At 37.9% G+C, this 19,377-nt stretch overlaps 1 protein-coding gene across 1 annotated transcript in view; it reads right to left on the bottom strand.

Moving 5' to 3' along the window:
- LOC150105464 (bifunctional 3'-5' exonuclease/ATP-dependent helicase WRN-like) overlaps positions 1–19,377 on the bottom strand; it is a 370,108-nt gene that overhangs the window by 29,526 nt on the left and 321,205 nt on the right. The window contains exon 23 of the mRNA XM_090394834.1: positions 18,283–18,549. Within this exon, the coding sequence (XP_090250960.1) occupies positions 18,283–18,549 (267 nt within the window). The remainder of the gene's footprint in view (positions 1–18,282; positions 18,550–19,377) is intronic.

The following is a 19,377-nucleotide window of genomic DNA, read 5'->3' as shown; positions in this document are numbered from 1 at the left end:
TATTTGAAGGCAACTTAAAGTGGCTTAATGAAAATATGCAGCCTAACAATTTGATTTACTATTTGCTCTTATATTTAGTAAAGTGTGTGCATAGTAAACCTTACCACGCACACACTTGGAAAGTTAGAATCATTTTGTAAGACTGGTATATGTGATGGATGCACATACTAAACTTCCACCCTCAATCATAAGTGTCCCGTATTTTTTTCCAATGTATCTGGAATCCCTATTTATAGCAGATATGATCTCAAAATATTCTATATCATTTTTGTTTCTTCTGCATGTGGCTTTAACCTTGATTAGATTAGTTAGTATTACAATGAGATAACCACAAATTACTCCTCATCTCTATGCAGTTTCCAGCTGGTTTATCTATTTTGTAAAATCCTATATCTATCAATAAGAACAACTTATTTGTTTTTATTTAAGAAAGCTCTTAAAAACATCACCATATGAATGATCGTTAATTGAGAAGATTTCAGATAAGAGTTAATTGTTGATGGATACCCCTGACAATTTAGAAAAGAATCTGAGCACTAGAGCCACCTGGGGAAAAAACTCTGACTTGCAAGAAAAGAAAGCAGTAAAATTCCCATTTGGCCAAAGGGAATGTTTTCTATTTTTGGCTTTCAAATCCAGTTTTGCAGCTTGCCTGTTATTCTGCCTGAATGTGAAAATACTCTCAAAATTAGATTATCACTCAACCAATTATGAGAGAATTGAAATAAAATTTACTCACATTAATGACACTGGGAAGGATTCAGCAGGAGAAACAGCTATTTTACTGATTATTACTGATGATGCAAAGATAGACAAGGTAATCAAGAATGCAATTGACATGCAGTACTTGTAGAATGATTTGAATAAACTGGAATTGTGGGTATGTGAAAATGGCTATCAGTTCAATGTTGGTACTGTAAATATAAAATTATGAATTTTGGTGTAATGAGATATCTAGTGATGCATTACCTTGGTGGGATTATGATAGCAGAAACCTGACCAGGTTAGAGATCTTGAAGTTTTGGTAAATAGGAAGTTGTAATTCAGGAGTCACGTAGCAAAAATTTAAATACAACTCAGAGGATAATTGCATTGCTGACACGTAAGAATAAGGAAGTAATTTTGCCTGGCTTTGACCTAAACGTGAACAGATCTGGTCTCCTCATTTCAAAGGCATTAGAGTGGAAAGGATGCAGGGTGTTAAAGATGATATTAAAACTGTGGAATATAATTATGAGGAGGAGACTGAGAATCTGTGTGAACTCCAGATGGCAGCCATAAGGAGAAAGAGAGGTGATTAGTTAACAGTGCAATGAAGTAACCATTACATGCACTATAGAGGCCTACACTCTTTCTGAAAGAGTTATATAGGATAAGAGTAGATGGAATTTTTCATTTTATGAAGGGTAGGGAGAGGTAGTCATCCATGGTAGTTGAGAATTTTATTTATTTATTCATATGGAGTTTCCTCCCATTTTCTCCCCCATCCCTATTGGGGCTAGTTGAGTCCCCTCATGGGGGGATAGGTATTTATGGCTGTAGATTCGTGTGTGTTTACGGGGCCGGTTTGCCTGCTTGCAGGATGAAAAACACCAGATAAACTGGCAGAAAAAAACCTACTTGCTGTGCCCAAGACCGGCTAACTTGGCTATGGCTGAGGAAGATTCTTAAATTCATCACATCTTTGACAGGAATCGAACCTGGGACACTCCTTTCCCATGTCATATGGTTGCGAAGTGCACAGCCACAAGGCTAACCGTGCAGACGTAGTTGAGAATAAATGTAATTAAAGAAAGGGATCAGAGCCAGATTTTTCTCTCATAAAGTGCATAGCTGGAATTGTTTGTCTCTGGAGGTCGTGAGTAACAGGTGGCCTTGCTCAATGAGTCCCTGATTCCCTTGAGGTCTCTATTAGTAGTACTACTACAAATAATAATTTTGACTAAGTTAAATAATATGAAAATAGAAATAATTATTATTAATAATGATAATATAATAATTAAATTATTATACAATTAATAATGTTGGTGTTAGTTATTCCATTCCCCACTGAATGGAATAACTAACATGCAGCAATTGCAATATGAACCATCCTATAATTAAAAAGAAAGGAAGCAACAAACCTCAACTGTTTGTAAGTATTATTATGTGGGCATCTCTAGGAAGTCAAGGACTTATCAAGGGTAGGCCTTTCATAGGCTGGACCATTATGGGCTGGTTAATTACATAATATATATATATATCTAAAGCACACAGAAAGCAGACCTTACTAGTTTGATGGGTGAAGCACACATGCTTTTCATATTCCCCTTTGTCTGAGAGGGAAGTTCTTTGAGTGGAGAGTTATAGGGCTTTAAACTTGCCAAGGGTAGGCCTTTCATAGGCTGGACCATTATGGGCTGGTTAATTACATAATATATTACATAATATATATATATATCTAAAGCACACAGAAAGCAGACCTTACTAGTTTGATGGGTGAAGCACATACAGGGTGTTCGGGATAAATTTGACAGTTTCGTAAGGAAAAAGAAAATCTTCTTTGTATCTATTAAATTTAATGAATTGACAAAAAAACATTACAGGCAGAGTTAATTACAATACTATCAACAAGATTTACTCAAAATAACCACCATTAGCATCGATCACAGCTTCAATTCTGCTTCGGAACCTCGAACAAGCTGATGCTACAGTCTCCCTGGGAAGGGCCGCAAAAACTGTTTTAATTTTATCCATTAACTGGGCTTTTGTATTACTGGAAGTGCGATTGGTGTCTTTTTCAACTGCGCCCCATACAAAATAATCCATGGGGTTAAGGTCTGGGGAGTTTGGAGGCCAAACATTTGGACTGGTGAAGTCGTAGAAATTTTCAGACAACCATTTTTGACTTTTCCCAGAGGTGTGGCAAGGGGCCGAATCCTGCTGCCATACATACGGCCTACCATTGGCTACCCTTGTTATCCAGGGCTTGACTACAGTTAGCAACTCCACGAACAAAGCCCGAATTCCAATGCCAGGGTTCTTCAACACCTGTTCCTGCAGATTTGCGAGGAATTCTGCTGTACGAACGCAATCAGATCGTCTGCTAGGGATCTTTCTTCTTGCTACATCCTCGTAGTCACCATTGCAAGTCTCTAGTTCATGCCTGATTGTTTTTACTGTATTCAGGGAGCATTGGGCAGCAGTCGTAATATCCTTATTTTGATGGCGGGCACGAATCATCATGATACAAGTTATTCTCTTCCATGATTCAGGTGGGTTCCAGCTATCCATCCTTTCTGACATCTTGTATATGAATGAAGAAGGGTCCAAACTTTTAAATGAAGAGAAGTGTGTGTTAATACATGTAACTTACGGAAAAATATAATTAATTATAAATATGTCAAATTTATCCCGAACACCCTGTATGCTTTTCATATTCCCCTTTGTCTGAGAGGGAAGTTTGAGTGGAGAGTTATAGGGCTTTAAACTTGCCCTGGAAGGGCAGTGAGATTAGCTGTGTTCAGCTGAGCACTGAATTGACTTGGGTCTTTTGTATTTGTAGAATTCTGCTTCATTGTAGTCTGAAGTTTGCTTGATCAGTAGGTTTGGATGATTGCTTGTCTTGGTGAAGAACTTTTCTGCTAGATCATGAAGGAGGGATGTGATGTAGGGAACGTCGACTTCTCTGTGAATCTGGGAGTTTCTAATGAACCACGGGGCATCCAGAATCATTCTCAGGCATTTATTCTGTATCCTCTGCAGTTTTTGAATGTTTGTATCTGAGATATGGCTCCATGCAGGAGATGCATAAGTGATGACTGGGCGTATTACCATCCTGTATATGAGTAGTTTGTTCCGAGTATCCAGTTTGCTTCTTCTATTGATCATGGGGTAGAGTTGCAGAATTACTTTGGATTCTTCGAGCTTATGTGTTTTATATGACCGGTGAAATGGAGTTTTTTGTCAAGCATCATGCTGAGATATTTGACTTCAGTCTGCCATGGAATCTTGACCCCTAGTAGGTATATGTCCTGCTTGGTCTGGGCCTTCTTTTTGGAGAACAGTATGGCTGAACTCTTCTGGGGGTTTGCTTGCATCCCAGTCCATCAACCACTTCTCCAGTGTATGAATACTGCTTTGGAGTCTTCTGATAACCAGTTTGGGGCTGAGTTATCAACAATCACTGCATATAATACAGTGATTGTTGAACTTGGGTTTTGAGGGATATCAGCTATGCAGATGGAAAATAGCGGGGGGGGGGGGGGGGCAGAAGTGAGCCCTGCGGCACACCTGCTAGGATCTTGCATCTGGTTGATACAGTTTCATTTATTTATTTTGACCTGCATGTATCTGTCTGAGATATGTGTCAATTATTTTTATTAAGTTAATTGATATATTGAATTTGATGAGTTTGCAGAGAAGACCCTGATGCCACACCTCATCAAAAGCCTTCGCAGCATCTATAAAGACCTGCTGTGTGGAGATTCCAGTTGAAACTTTTTGTGATATATTCGACCAGTTGGTGTATTTGTTGTACAGTGCTATGGTTTTTTCTGAATCCGAACTGCTAATTTGGAATAATACCTAATTTATCCGTTGTTGATTGAAGCCTTGTAAGGACAACTTTTTCTGCAAACTTTCCAAGGCTGGATAGAAGACTAATAGGTCTGTAGCTTTCGGGGAATTGAGAGTTCTTTCCAATCTTTTTGATTGGCATGATATCCGCTGTCTTCCAAGTTACGGGAAAATGCTTGAATCTGAGGATGGCATTGATTATGTTGACTAGATGCACAATGGCTTTTCTGGGGAGTAGTTTGTTCTGTTTGTGATTCTATCTGGACCTGGAGCCTTGTTGTTGGTTGTACAGATGGGTTATGATATCTGTAACATCTGCTGGAGAAGTGGATATGATAGGTTCTGAATTATCCTTTTGTTGTCTTAAGACCTACTTGACTCGGCAGTAGATAAGATTGCTGTTCTATAGGTTGGCTTTTAGTGCAGAGGGTTCTCAAGAATTTCCAGATGGAGTTGTCCTCTGGGTTTAGAATAATCAGTTTGGTTTCCCAATCTTGGTTTCGATATTTTTGCAGAGCTTCACGGACTTGTATATTTAAATTATTCAGAGTTGTTTTATCTTATGGGGGGGTCTTGTATTATGGTACCTCTTTCTGGCTTTGTTTTTTAATCTGATTAGGTCCATGATTTCCTCAAGGATCTGACTAATAGGGTGAAAGACTGTGGTTTACGTAACTGATGGTATTGCATTTTTGATTTGGCTGGTAAGGTTGTTTACAGCTATGTCTATTTCCTCTTTTTTGTGGATAATAGGTACTGCACTGATGTGATCTGAGAGATTTCTGGAGAGCTTGTCCCAAGATATAAAGGAGTGCGGAGGAAACAGAATTGCTCTTGTATACCGAGCTTAAGCAGAAGAATGGGGATGTGATCAGAAGATAACTCCTTTAACGTTTACAGTTGATATTGGTATCAGATGTTTCTGAGAATAGGTGGGCTCTGTGGATCCAGCTATAACATCAGAGTTTTGAGATGAGTAATGGTTTAGAATACTACCTTTGTCATTGATTGTGGAGCTGAACCAAGCTGTAATGCTTGGCATTAAAGTCTCCGGCCATGATGTCTCCGGCCACATAGATTTTGATACTGCCAGCATTGTTTGCATGAACTTCAATACCTGTTATCTCTAGCTTCTTGGTTTGCAAATTGGTCAGGACATTGTGGCTTAGATAGTTTTTAATGTATACAGCTGTACCTCCTCCACTGGTAGTGAGTCTGTTTTGTACAATATGTAGCTCCATAATTTAGGGTTATCAGCTGGCCTGAGATGTGGCCATGTGTATTTACTAAGATTATCAGGATTGTATCTGTGAGTGAATTCTTGTAGTTCAAGGATTTTGTTGCTTAGTCTATTTGCATTCCACGCAGTTATGATAAGGGAGTTAGGCTTATATTTCCTTTTATTCATGATTGAGGGCTCTCAGAATTGAATGAGTACCTTGCAGGAATTTCTTCGTGGAGGATGGCATAGTATTTGTTTTGCTGAATTCCTGAAGCATGGTAGCTAGTGAGGCTATTACTGATGTCAGGTTGGAGCTTGTGAGTTCGTAGGAGAAAGTATCCTTGGCTTGTGCAGCCTCGGCATATGTTTTAGTCCTGGTTTCAGGTTGTTTTCCTTCCTTCCTGAGTTGTCAAAGTGGAGATTGTTTGGACTGCATGGCGATCTGTACAGTTGCCCAGAGTGTCACTGCTGGTGGCTTTTGCTGAACACAGTTCTTTGGGTGTGCTACAGACCCTTTATAGTTGGCAGGATAGGGATCTCTGCAGTTTGCGCACTTAGCTGGCATAGATCTTGGTTTGGTGCATGTGATGGTCTGGTCGCTGCATTTTAAGCACCTGAAGTTAGCCCATCATAGTTTTTGGGCACGCCCAAACTGCTGACATCTGCATTACTGTCCTGCTGACATTCTCTTTCGTAGAGGTTCTGTAGTAATTCTGAGGCCACAAAGAGCAGTCAGTTCATATATCTTCTTCTGAGTGTTATCAATCTCTACAAATACTAAAGGCATTTGCCTTTTTTCAGACCTGAGAATCCTGCTCAACTTTGATTGGGGTCAGGCTGCTGCTTAGATCAGCGGAGATTTCTTCGGGGATGATTCATTCTGTGACACCACGTACCACTGTCTTTTCGTTTGGTAAAGCAAAGGTATGGTACGGAAGATTTTTGTTGTCCATTAGCCTTATCATCTGCCTGTAGTCAGTGACAGTAGCTGGCTGGATTTTGACTCCTTCATCTGACTTTTTTGCCCAGCAGTATGTGATGTTGTGCTCCCTGAGGGCTGATGTGACAGAAGTCCATTTTTACTTATCCCGTAATATAACTGGGGGGGGGGGGGGGGGACCTATTCCAAATTTTTCGGAGTGTCCTGTTGGGCAAGTCCTCCTCCATAAGATCTTCTGTTGTTCTTTGCCGTTTGTTTAAATGCTCCCCTTGTGAGTTGTTATGGCAGGGGCTTTTAGGTGGCTGAACAATAACGAATTCCCCTTGAGATTCCTCATCCTCTCCTTCTGAATCGTTTGTTTAGGCTTACAGATTTAAACAACATGAAAGTTTGCAAACAGGAAAATATACCCGAGGAATGGAGGGAGAGTACTCTTGTTCCCATCTACAAGGGTAAAGGGGATGCACAAGACTGTAAAAATTACAGAGGAATAAAGTTGATGTCCCACACAATGAAGATCCTAGAAAGGGTTCTGGATGGTAGAGTGAGGGAGGAGGTGGAGATTGCAAAGGAACAATTTGGCTTCATGCCTGGAAGATCAACAACAGATGCTATCTTTGGGTTACGACAGATGATGGAAAAATATCGAGAGAAACAAAGGGAGCTACATCTGGTATTTATTGATCTGGAGAAAGCATACGATAGAGTGCCAAGGCAAGAAGTCTGGAGGTGTCTGAGGGAGAAGAAGGTGCCGGAGAAATATGTCAGGTTGGTGCAGGAAATGTACAGAAATGTGAAGACAAGTGTTCGGACCTGTTTGGGACAGACAGAAAGTTTTCAAGTAACAGTTGGCTTTCATCAAGGGTCAGCATTAAGTCCGTTTCTGTTTAATATTGTGATGGAAGTGGTAACAGAGGAGGTGAGAGAAGATGCACCTTGGACAATGTTGTATGCAGATGACATCTTGCTGTATGTAGATTCAAGAGAAGAAGCGGAAACTAAACTGGAAAGATGGAGAAAAGTACTGGAAGAGAGAGGTATGAGACTGAGCAGAAGTAAGACAGAGTATATGTGTTGCGCAGTGGGCGGTGGCCAGGAGACAGACCTAGAGCTGGAAGGAAATGTCATCAGGAAGGTGAGAGACTTTAGATACTTAGGTTCGACAGTGGAAGAAGATGGAGGAGGTGAGAAGGAAGTGGGATGCAGGATACAAGCTGGTTGGAGGAACTGGAGGGAGATGGCTGGAGTGTTATGTGATAAGAGGGTGCCGATCAATCTGAAAGGCAAAATTTATAGGACAGTAGTGAGGCTAGCTATGACATATGCTATAGAAACTGTGGCCCTGAGGAAAAATAACATTAGCAGGATGGAAGTAGCAGAGATGAGAATGCTTAGGTGGATGTGCGGTGTGACCAGAAAGGATCATCTGAGAAATGACTATGTCAGGGGAACAGTGAAAGTTACGAACTTAGGAGCGAAAATACAGGAGGCACGGTTGAGATGGTTTGGTCATGTGATGAGGAGGGAGGACGAATATGTGGGAAGAAGGGTCATGCCGATGGATGTGCAAGGAAGGCGGAAGCGTGGGCGGCCAAAGAAGAGATGGATGGAGCTGGTAGAAGAGGATTTGAAGATGAAGAACTTGGATGTGGTGACAGCCCAAGACAGGAAGGTGTGGAGGAGACTCATAATAAACAGTGACCCCACTTAAGTGGGAGAAGCTGAAGAAGAAGAAGAAGAAGAAGAAGTGACTCCTCCTCGTTTAGAGTCCGGATCTGTTCCTTGATGCCCTCCATGCCAACGAAGCGTCTCCTGGAGTTATTTGAGGGATGTGAAAGACTTGGCAATAAAGTAGGATGGTGAGCCTACAATTATATTCCCGCAGGCCTAAGGACCTGCCAGCACAATCCTGTTGACTGGCAAAAACAGTCAACTAGCAAAGATCAAAAAGTAGTGTTGTGGGAAGAGACCGTGAAACTGCTTGGCTCAGCTCGGATTTCCTACCTCCCTAAAAACCATACATCCACCACTGGTCATCAATTGTGGGTGGGGTCGACGCGGCCACGTATATAGAGGGAGATAGTAGGAATTCGGGCAGTGTTAGAGCCACTGCAATGCAAGATTCACGGAATACCTCCATAAATTGTTTAGTATGGCCTAAAAGAGTGCGGTTTTCAAGCACAGTAAATAAAACATATCTATCTGCATTGAGATCCTCAATCACAATGAATCATTCCCTTATTCGGTGATACTAAGGTGGAAGTAATGGAGAAGTCATATTTACCTATATGAGTTGCCAAAAGGTGTCTCATCTTATTGTTAATTTACTCTGGATTTAAAGAAAGATGTTGAAAGTTTTTTCCCACTTGGTTAGACTCTAATAAATTTAGTTTAATCCTTTATCCAAGTTTAAGCAAACAAAGTTTGCGCCTGAAGTATCTTCAGGACTGAGACAACTTGTGGTAAAGGTGGACTAAGTTCTCATCACCTGTCTTAGTATCTCCCATAATGCAAAGCACATATACTTGCAGACATGCATTAAGAGAAGGGCCACTACCCAGACCTTTTTCAACCTTTCTTGAGGTCTTGTCAGTGGGAGCCAGACTCAGAGGTGGAGATACTAAGACAAGTGATGAGAGCTTAGTCCACCTTTACTAAGAGTTGCCTCAGTCCTGAAGATACTTCAGCACAAATTTTGTTTGCTTACACTTGAATAAAGGATTAAACTAAATTTATTATGGTCTAACCAAGTGGAAAAAAATTTCCACTTGGTTAGACTGTAATCGGATGGCACTATTGGCAAATATCATATTAAAAATGAGGATATTAGGAAAGAGCTTGACATTGTTAACATCCAGGAATGTGTTAGCAGAGCTAATCTTGGATGGTATGGTATTAAACAGAATGGGAGAGGAAAGATTAGCAAAACAACTGTTTTCTGCCAGGTTGGGAGGAAAAAGATACAGAGAAAGATCAAGATATAGGTGGATTGATACAGTAAAAATTGCCTTAGAAGACAGAAATATAAGATCTGATAATGTTTGAGTCTTGACAGATAACAGATTTATTTGGAGGAAAATTACTGAAGAACGTAAGTGATAGTACTACATGAAGAACGTACATCATTACTGATGTACGTTCTTCATGTAGTACTATCATAATATCGTAACTATAAATTCACAAGTATGTCACAGTAATTAACTTTTTAATAATATGTAATTATTTCGTCTTAAATGTCATAAGACATCATCAGTACTGATGATGTCTTATGATACATCGTACATTTCATTATCATCCTTATCTGACATTATTACTGATCATTAGCAAAGAATAGCTTATGTATTTTGTTAATCATAACTTTTTTATATTTGGGTTATTGAAAGTCTTCCATTGTATTAGTATTTCATTATTTACATATTAGAAAGTTACACCATGGTTTATAGTTTGTTTTTCAGATATTTCAAAATTTATTTTCTTGTTTTTTTTTTATTTTTGTATATATTCAACAATATACAGTCATCCCAGTCATGCTAGGTTCTAGACCACCACTGTGTAGCAAATTTCATGGTATTGTGAATTACTGCCCTCACCTCTTTTTTCACCTTTAGATGCACGTAACAGTTTAATAATGTTTTTAAGCAGAAGTTATTCTGAATAGTTTGGCTTAAAGGAAAATGCCGACCAGTTTGGCTATATCTATACCACTAAAAATTTTTCCGTTTTGGAAAGATCATTATTTTAAACAACCGAAACAAGAATAGTGCAAGATAATTTGCCTGCAGCCTATTTGTGTTCCATACACTATTGTCACTAAATTTAATCTTAATATGTAATGTAACAGATTTATGAATGAGCTGTGGATCAACCACAGCTCATTGATGCTCGAGGTGAGCGAAGCTATCCTGGATGGTACGAGTGAACAGAAGAGTTAATGTGGTGCAACTTGCTGATAATCTGAATGCTGGTGACAGGTGTAATGTGCTACAACACACAGTACATTGAACCCTGCTGAAAATGGGCTGCATAGCTGCAGACCATTCCAAGTACCCATTCTAACCTCGATTCACCATTGAAAGTGCCTTAAATGGGCACGTGAGCATCAAAACTGGCTTTGCATGAGTGGGAGAAGGTCATCTGGTCTGATGAATCTCATTTCCTGCTGCACCATGTGGACAACCAAATACATGTGTTTAATTTACCTGGGGAAGTGTTGGCACCAGGATGCACTGTGGGGCAAAAACAAGCCAGTGGAGGTAATATAATGCTGGGAAACCCTGGGTCTAGTAATTCATGTGGAGAAAATTATGGCATCTACAACACATCACTGCAGACCAGATAGATCCATTCATGGCAATGGTATTCTCCTCTGGTTGTGTGCCTTCTTTCAGCAGGATAACGCACCATGCCACACTACCAGGATTGTGTGAGAATGGCTCACAGAACATGAGGAAGACTTCTAGGTATTGCTCTGGCCTCCAAATTCAGCACATCCACTATGCAATGGCTCACCCATGTAACTTACAAGAGTTAAAGGATTTCTGGTGGTACCAGATGCCACAAGAAACCTTTAGAAATCTTGTAGTGTTGATGGATAAGAGCTGTTTTGGTAGCATTTGGAGGAGCAACATCATATTATGTAAATTAAGAGGATAAAAATCCCTTATTATTTTACAGCCAGTATGTGAAACTATGAGATTGAAAACTACGATATAAGAGTTTCATGCCGAAGAACTATCAGCGAATCCAAGCGTAAGCGAACACTTGGATAGTACAACACCAAGGCAACTTGAAGCAAAGGTGAAGCAAGCTCCCTCACTATCTTTAATACTTTCTCATAATATAAAACAACTCCTAGGAGATGTAATACTGCCTTTCATTATGAGGAGAGGTCACTACCCGGTCTGGGTAGTGACCTCGAGTTGCTTTGGTGTTGTACTATCCAGGTGTTCGCTTACGCTTGGATTCGCCGATAGTTCATGAAACTCTTATATCATAGTTTTCGATCTCAGAGTTTCGCATACTGGCTGTAAAATAATAAGGGATTTTTATCCCCTCAATTTAATTAATTTCGCCAGAAAAAAATAGCCGTTTGGCTTTTTATCTTAATCATATTAGGTATGTGGTCATAATGTTTTGGCTCCTCGACGTGTGTGTGTATGTGTGTGTGTATATAAAACTGTCAAATATTTTTCTTAAGGCAGACTGGGCTGTCCCTTGTAACACAGTGTTTCCCATCCATACTGTATTTATTGTACATTTTTATTTTTTCTTTGTTTATATTTAATCCTTTCTTTTTATTTTCTGAATTCTATTCACTGACCATTTCTTGAAGGTGTGCTGAGTTGTCTAAATCATGTCAAACTCTTTTTTTTTATTGGGAATTTCATATTTGTTCCTGATTTTAGAGATGCAGTTGAATTTTTGCATATTAAGTATAGTAGTAAAGTATAATTTTTTTTTCTATTCCCTGATTTTTCAGGACTTTTAAAAAATAGCTAACACTGAGATTATATCAAACACCTTTTCAAAATCAATAAATGACAGGCCTAAAGGTTTTTCGATTCATTTGTTTCATCACTCAGACCCATGATCCAAGTCCTAATTGAAGAGCCTCCTGTTTCAACTTTTCCTGATCCTATACATAAGGACAGTGGCAGTCCCATGGTGATGTATAAGGTTGTATCTGGGATGCCTACTATTGCTGAGCCAAGTAATCATCAGTTATAGGTGGCAGCCTCACACCAAGGTTTGAACGTTGTTGCAAGAGGAAGAGTTGAATGAGTATCATTCTTGGAAGTTAATGTCACAACACCAGTGTGAGATCTGCTATAGATGCTATGTTGCTGAATCCAACCTGAATCCTTACATAAAGCTGCATGAGAATAGTAAATATAGTTTTTGTTTCAGATTTTTGATTGGGATATTTCTTCTGATAATTTGCTAAGATAATGGCTACAGTGCTAAAATAGTAATTTTCTTCATCTACTACACTGGATTCAAGCACATTTAGGAATAATTCAAGACAACAATTAGACCCTGTTTCTATAAGACTTCTGGAAGAAATATGCACTTGTCAGCCATCCATTCAATAATTCCATATTGACAGTAATAATAATTCATAAACGTTTTTTTTTTTTGTTGATTTGAAGCAACAGGAAGATGCTCTGTTTGCTTTTTGGCCCTAAATCTCTACCCTTCATTCCATGGTATTACTGCTGCCAATAACCACAATTAACTGCTATCTGCTTTACCTGAAGTCAATGAAGAGCAGTGCATTTGAGGTGGTGTGAGTAGAGGCCAATGGGGAAAAATACATAGTTGGTTAGTTACTGCTGTTATAGGCCAGGAGATGCAAAGGATGATAGCATCTACAAGTAAGCTGAATGATTGGAGAGCAAATTATTATACTGTAGGGGAATTTGACTATGGGATCATAGATTGGAAAAAGGAAAGGAGACATAAGGAAATGAAAATTATGCAGCTATCAAGGAATAATTACCTGACGCAGTATGTGGGAGAAGGTGCCAGTGATTTGTCTACAACTGCATAAGAGTGATCAAGTAGCCTTGACTTGGGATATGGTTACACATGTGGACTTTTCAGTTAAGGAGTATATGTTGAATTATAGAAATGATAATTATGACAAATTCAGTACATTTCTTGAAGAAGTGTAGTGCAATGGGATGAGAGGAACTGCTGGGAAAGGAGAGTGTGCAAGAGGAATGGTTGAAAGGTAATGGTTAACAGGCTGCATGTCTAGAACCAAGAGGATAAATCAAGTAGAAATTAAATGGATGAGTAAAATCATCAAGTTAGCTGCAAAAAAAAAAAAAAAGTTTGCGGAGGGATTATTGTAGAAAGTTTTTTCATTTGGTTACAAAGTAAATTATTTTCGACAAGAAATTAAAGCCTTGTTTTAGTTCTTTATCCAAGTGTAAGCAAACAAATTTTGCATACAGACCATCATCTCAAGTAGGCTACTTGTATATCAAAGTTGTTGACTTCATAATAATATGATCAGGATGGGATACTAAGATACTCAATGTGAAGTAAACAGCCTAGTCAAGCTGACATGCAAACTTGGGTAAAGGATTAAACAAGCATATAATTCTCTAATGAGCAGTATGAAGTACAGGCCAAAATGGCGACCACTATGCCATAGAAATGGCATTCTTTTTAAATGGATATCACATTGAAAAGAACATCATGTAAGAAAGTTTTAAAAAGAATTAAAGTTGAGCAGCTTTTACAAGTAAATTGTAGACTCCACTACACAAACATTATTGAAGAAATTAATGAACCAAATTAAAAACAAGAACCAAACCTTGGTGTGTCAGTGACAAACTCTGAAAAAGACATTGATTCAGCTAGGGAGGTATGTGGTAAAATTACTACAAGGATAGAAAAATAAGAACACCATGGTGATCATGAGAAATTAAAGAAGCAGTCCTGAAAAAGAAGAAAGGATACCAAAAGTTCCAGCAATAAGTCAGAAGATGACCTAAACGAATACAAAGAAAAATGTAAGAGAGTTAAGCTATGTGTAAAAAAGTCATGAGAAGACTTTGGCAAAAATATAGAAAATAAATATTAGGGAGGTGGCAAAATGTTCTGGAGGCTATTGAAGAAGCTTAGGATATCCTAGATGTAATTAGGATATCCTGAAGTAATTACTTTAAAAGACTGTTAAATGAGCCAAGCAGTGACAGAACCATACTAGAAAATTTTCAAAACGAATGTAAAGAGGAATACAGATCGATATTTGAGGTAGAAAAAGCTGAAAAAACTTGAAATGTGGAAAGGCAGATGGAGTAGATGATATGCGACCAAATATGCCTAAGTATGGAGGTATAAAAATTTTGCAGTGGCTACACTGCATAATTCAGAGGGCCTGGTCAGAAGGTCAAATTCCCAGTGATTGGAGTAGAGCTCTCATAGTACCCATCTATAAAAACTGAATGTGAGAATTACAGAGGAAATTCCCCTACTAAGTGTTCCAGGTAAGATTTATGCAAGCATACTTGAAAAGAGGTTGAGAAATATTGTGGAAGAGAAACTCAGAGAAGAATAAGCTGGGTTCAGGCCAAACAGAGGTTGTCAAGATCATATTTTCACTTGAAAACAAATAGTTGAGAAATAATGGGAATATAACAAGGATCTGTACTTAAGTTTTGTAGATATGGAAAAGGCATACGACAAGGTGCCTAGAGAAAAGCTTTTCAGAACACTACAATTATATGAGGTGAACGGAACATTATACCTGGCCGGTCTGGTGGTTAGCGTATCCGCTCTCCAGCCAAAAGGCTGCGGGTTCAAATCCCACCGTGGGTTTTTCTGTTTGTGATTTTCTGTAAAAATACTGGTGTGGGCATTGGTGTAGATGTTGATGGTAGTTGCAGTTGGTGGAAACAGAGAGTTGTAAAGTAGGTGCCCTCCCTCAATGAGTCTTTGGACTCCCAGGAGGTGTCATGTAATAATAATAATATACAGAGCAATAATATTATTATTACGTGACAGCTCCAGGGAGTCCAAACACTCATCGACAGAGAGAGAGAGAGAGAGAGAGCACACCTAATCTACAACTCTCTGTCTCCACCACTCAGTTTACCAACTACACCAACCCCCATTTACCACTCACCACCACTAGTATTTCCACAGACAATCAAAAATATCCATGCCCACAGTGGGATTCGAACCCGCAGTCTTTTGGCTGGAGAGCAGATACGCTAACCACTCGGCCAACCAGGCAGGTCATATATAGTCTATATTTTAGTTTTAAGTCAGCAGTTAGAATTGAAGGAAATACAGGAAAATGGTTTGATGTGAAATCAGGAGTAAGACAAGGATGCACATTGTCTCCACTCTCATTTATCGTCTATATGGATTGCATTATGAAAGAAAGTGGCATCAGTGCTGATATTAGAAGTGAAAATGTCAAACTCAGCTTTCTGCTTTATGCAGATGATGTACTCCTAAACACATCTAATGCAAGTCTCCAGGATTCACTGACTAAATTGAATAACAGCTGTAACAAATTTGGCATGAAAATCAGCAGTAAAAAGACCAAAACTATAAGAATAGACAGGGGCATAAAAAACTTCAGCTGTATTCTGAATGAAGATACTACAGAACAAGTAAAATATTTCAGCTATTTAGGCACCGTTTTTAGTGAAGATGGCAGGTTAAATCTGGAAATAGCCAACAGAATAGACAAAGTTGGTATAGTGGGTAGCCAGCTGAATAAATTTATATGGAATAAGAGAGAAATTAGCCAAAACACCAAACTAGCAGTATAAGGTAGTGTTCAAACCAGTTTTAAGTCATGGATCTGAGAGTTGGGTTAGAAATAAAGCACTTGATCAAAGACTAGAGACCATAGATATGACAGTTCTGAGAAAAATTAGGAGAGTGAATCAATGGCACCGATGGCATCAATGGCAGAATCATATTAAAAATGAAGATATTAGAAAGGAACATGACATTATCAGCATTCAAGAAGGTGTCAGCAGAGTTAATCTGCTGACACATTCTTGAATGCTAATAATGTCATGTTATGACCACTTAAATAGAATAAGGGAAGAAAGGTTAGCAAAACAGGTGTTTGACGCCAAGATGGTAGGAAAGAGACCAAGGTCTAGGTGGATTGATTGAGTCAGAAATGTCTTAGAAGCACAAAATGTGAGATATGACAATATTGGAGTGCTCAAAAGTAATAACTGATTTGGAGGAAAATTGTTGATAGGACATTAATAATAATGTAAAAATAATCATGTAGTGCTGTCATAGTAACCTGAACATCCCTTGGGGGATATATATCAGAAAATTGATGATGATGATGAAGAAATTATAGCCTTGATTAAAAATTTGTTTGCTTACACTTGGATAAAGGATAAGCAAACAAATTTTGCATATGAATTATCTTCTTGAATAGGCTACTTGTATATATCAAGATTGTTGACTTCATAATGCATAGTGATCTATATATATCCAAAAGGGAGGGTGCATTAGGGGATATTAAGACACTCCATGTGATGTAACAGCCTCTATATAGAAGCTGTTTTTATATACAAACAGCCTAGGTCATGCATAATATTCTGCATTCATAGTGGTCTTCCATTCACTGAAGTCATTCAAGAGAATTCTCTGGCAATCCCAAAAGATTGTTGCCACGATCTTCATGGTGGACTGAGTGATCTTGGCTTTTCTTGGTGGTGCTTCACCTGGTTTGTGCCATTCCGTGGATTCTCTTTTGAAAAGAGGATCATAATAAAGGACCATGGTTTCATCTCCGGTGACAATCAATTCCAGCACTTATCTCTGATTTCCCTTGGTAAAGGGTAAAGCTCTAAAAACTTGTGGGAACAGGTCACATGATGCTCCTTCAGAACTGAAGAGAGAATTTGGGGCACCTACCTTGCACTGATCTTCGTCGTATGAAGCTCTTCGTGAACTATGAGAAAGACGGTTGTTATAGAAAGTCCCAACCTTGCTGAGATTTCTTTGAGCTTCAGCCATCCGTCATTGAACAGTTCCTCCTCAACAAGAGAGACATTTTCTTCAGTCATCACTTCCACAGACTGACCATCAGGATCATCTTCGATGCTCTCTCTTCCTAGGTGAACCTGTTCAGCCCATTCCTCCATGGTGGAATATGAAAGAGAAACTTCTCCATAAACACCATCCAATCACTGATAGCACTTGGAGAAAGCTCTTCTTTGAAAAAGTTTATCACAGTGCTGTACTCAATTTTTAAGATTAAAGCCACTTAGTGTGCCATGTATTAGTCAAATGAGTGCCTCCTGAATGACGCAGGTAGAGTTGAAACTGGTACACTAAGCTCCCCGTAGATGGTGCTATCTGTCACTGATGGCGTTTTAAAATTAACGCAAATTTTGTATGTCAGGCGGAAACTTTTGGACCCTACCTTGTACTAAAAGTGCACTATAACAAATGATTCCTTTGGTTCCTAGGTGTTTATTATACCGAGATGCAACTGCACTGTCTTCAACATATCACAAAGGGAACATAATGCTATGCATACTTTCTGACTTGATGTATTTATTAAAAAATAAATAAATAAATACAGCATTTCTATTGGCATAACATCATAGGTCTTTTCAAGGGCAATAGAATCCTTTAAAAATTTATTTTTTAATGGATTCTATTTTTTTAAGGATTTTATTTTATTTTTGTTTGTATGAATCTTTTCTAAGATGGCTAGCTAAGAGAGAGGAAATTCATTATAATTAACACATTTAGTTTTACTTTCTACCATGTAAATACAAAAGAAGAACTGTACTCCAGTTATCTGGTATCCATCATTCTGAATTGTGTGGTGTAGCTATTGAGAAATTTTTATATTTCAATATTAAAGCAGTTTTGATTGAATATCATTGGCACCAGACTTGAATTTCTGGTATCTAATGGATTTTTATACTTGAAATACTGTAATATACCACCTGAAACAAATAGTAAAGATTATCATAATATTGTGATTTAATTATAAAAGTTCATATGCATTTTAAAAATATCATAAATATTTAATGAAAAAAATTTTAATTACCGTTTTGATGGCATTATTTCCTGAAAACCTGTCATATTTCAAGTCATGATTATCACAAAAAGTCTTTACAAATTCAGTTATTTTTTTACCAAACTTTATAATTCGAGCTTCTGAAATACCCTCAATCTTATAAATCATTTCTATAGATACTGGCCTGTGAACAGCAATATCTAAAAGATTTTTGTTACTAAACACCATATATGGTGCAATTCCATCATCATTTGCAATTTCATTCCTAACAGAAATCAGTTTTTTGAAGAGTTCTCCCTGTTAGAGAAAGAAGAAAAAAAAAATTATTTAGAATATTGTAGACCACCGAAATGATTATTATATTACTTTGATTTAAATATTACAACATATAACACAATATTGACTAATATTTTAAGGTTATACATATACCATTATTTATTTAATATATGAATATTAACTAAATAATAATAATAAGATTATATATATATTTAGTTCTTATTATTTAGTTATTTAAGTTTATATTTATTAAAAAAAAACTATAATGATTTCATGTTCCAATTAAATTGCTAAATCAGAAAGTTAAATGAAAATTTCGTAATGATTTTGTTTTTATTAAAAAATAATGGACTCTTAACTGGCTCTCAAATTTAAGTCTTTATCTGAGAATCTTCCCAGTCATACAATGACTGTAGCTCATTACTAATTCAAATTCCTTGTCACCAAAATCACAATCACTGTACACAAAGAATACTTCTCATAGATCAGCAGAAGTTCTTAATGATATGACAATCAAATAAAACTTTAAGTATCATCAAAAATCAACTACCCTTATCTACTAAACAATTCCATAGGTTAGCAGAGGTGTTAGAGCTAGGTTTTTACTTGGAGAGTGGTGAATGAGTGGAATAAGCTGCCAGAGTCTGTTGTGAGTGCTATGACCGTGAATGAGTTCAAGACGAGGTATGACAGATACTGTGTGAATGTCAAATAGTTGTTCGTGACATGATGTTGGGGCATCCCTCGATGAGTCTGTCGACTCCTTGGAGTTGCCCGGAATAATAATAATAATAATATATCATCTTGGAATATACTGCCACTATCCAACTTGATAACATTAAAAATGCA

Source organism: Typopeltis vanoorti, chromosome 6 (assembly GCF_054136105.1).
Source record: "Typopeltis vanoorti isolate ZY-2024b chromosome 6, IOZ_Tvanoo_1.0, whole genome shotgun sequence".
In the NCBI taxonomy this organism is placed as follows: domain Eukaryota; kingdom Metazoa; phylum Arthropoda; class Arachnida; order Uropygi; family Thelyphonidae; genus Typopeltis; species Typopeltis vanoorti.
The sequence above is the reverse complement of the archived record's forward strand: the minus strand, read 5'-3'. Positions and strand labels throughout refer to the sequence as shown.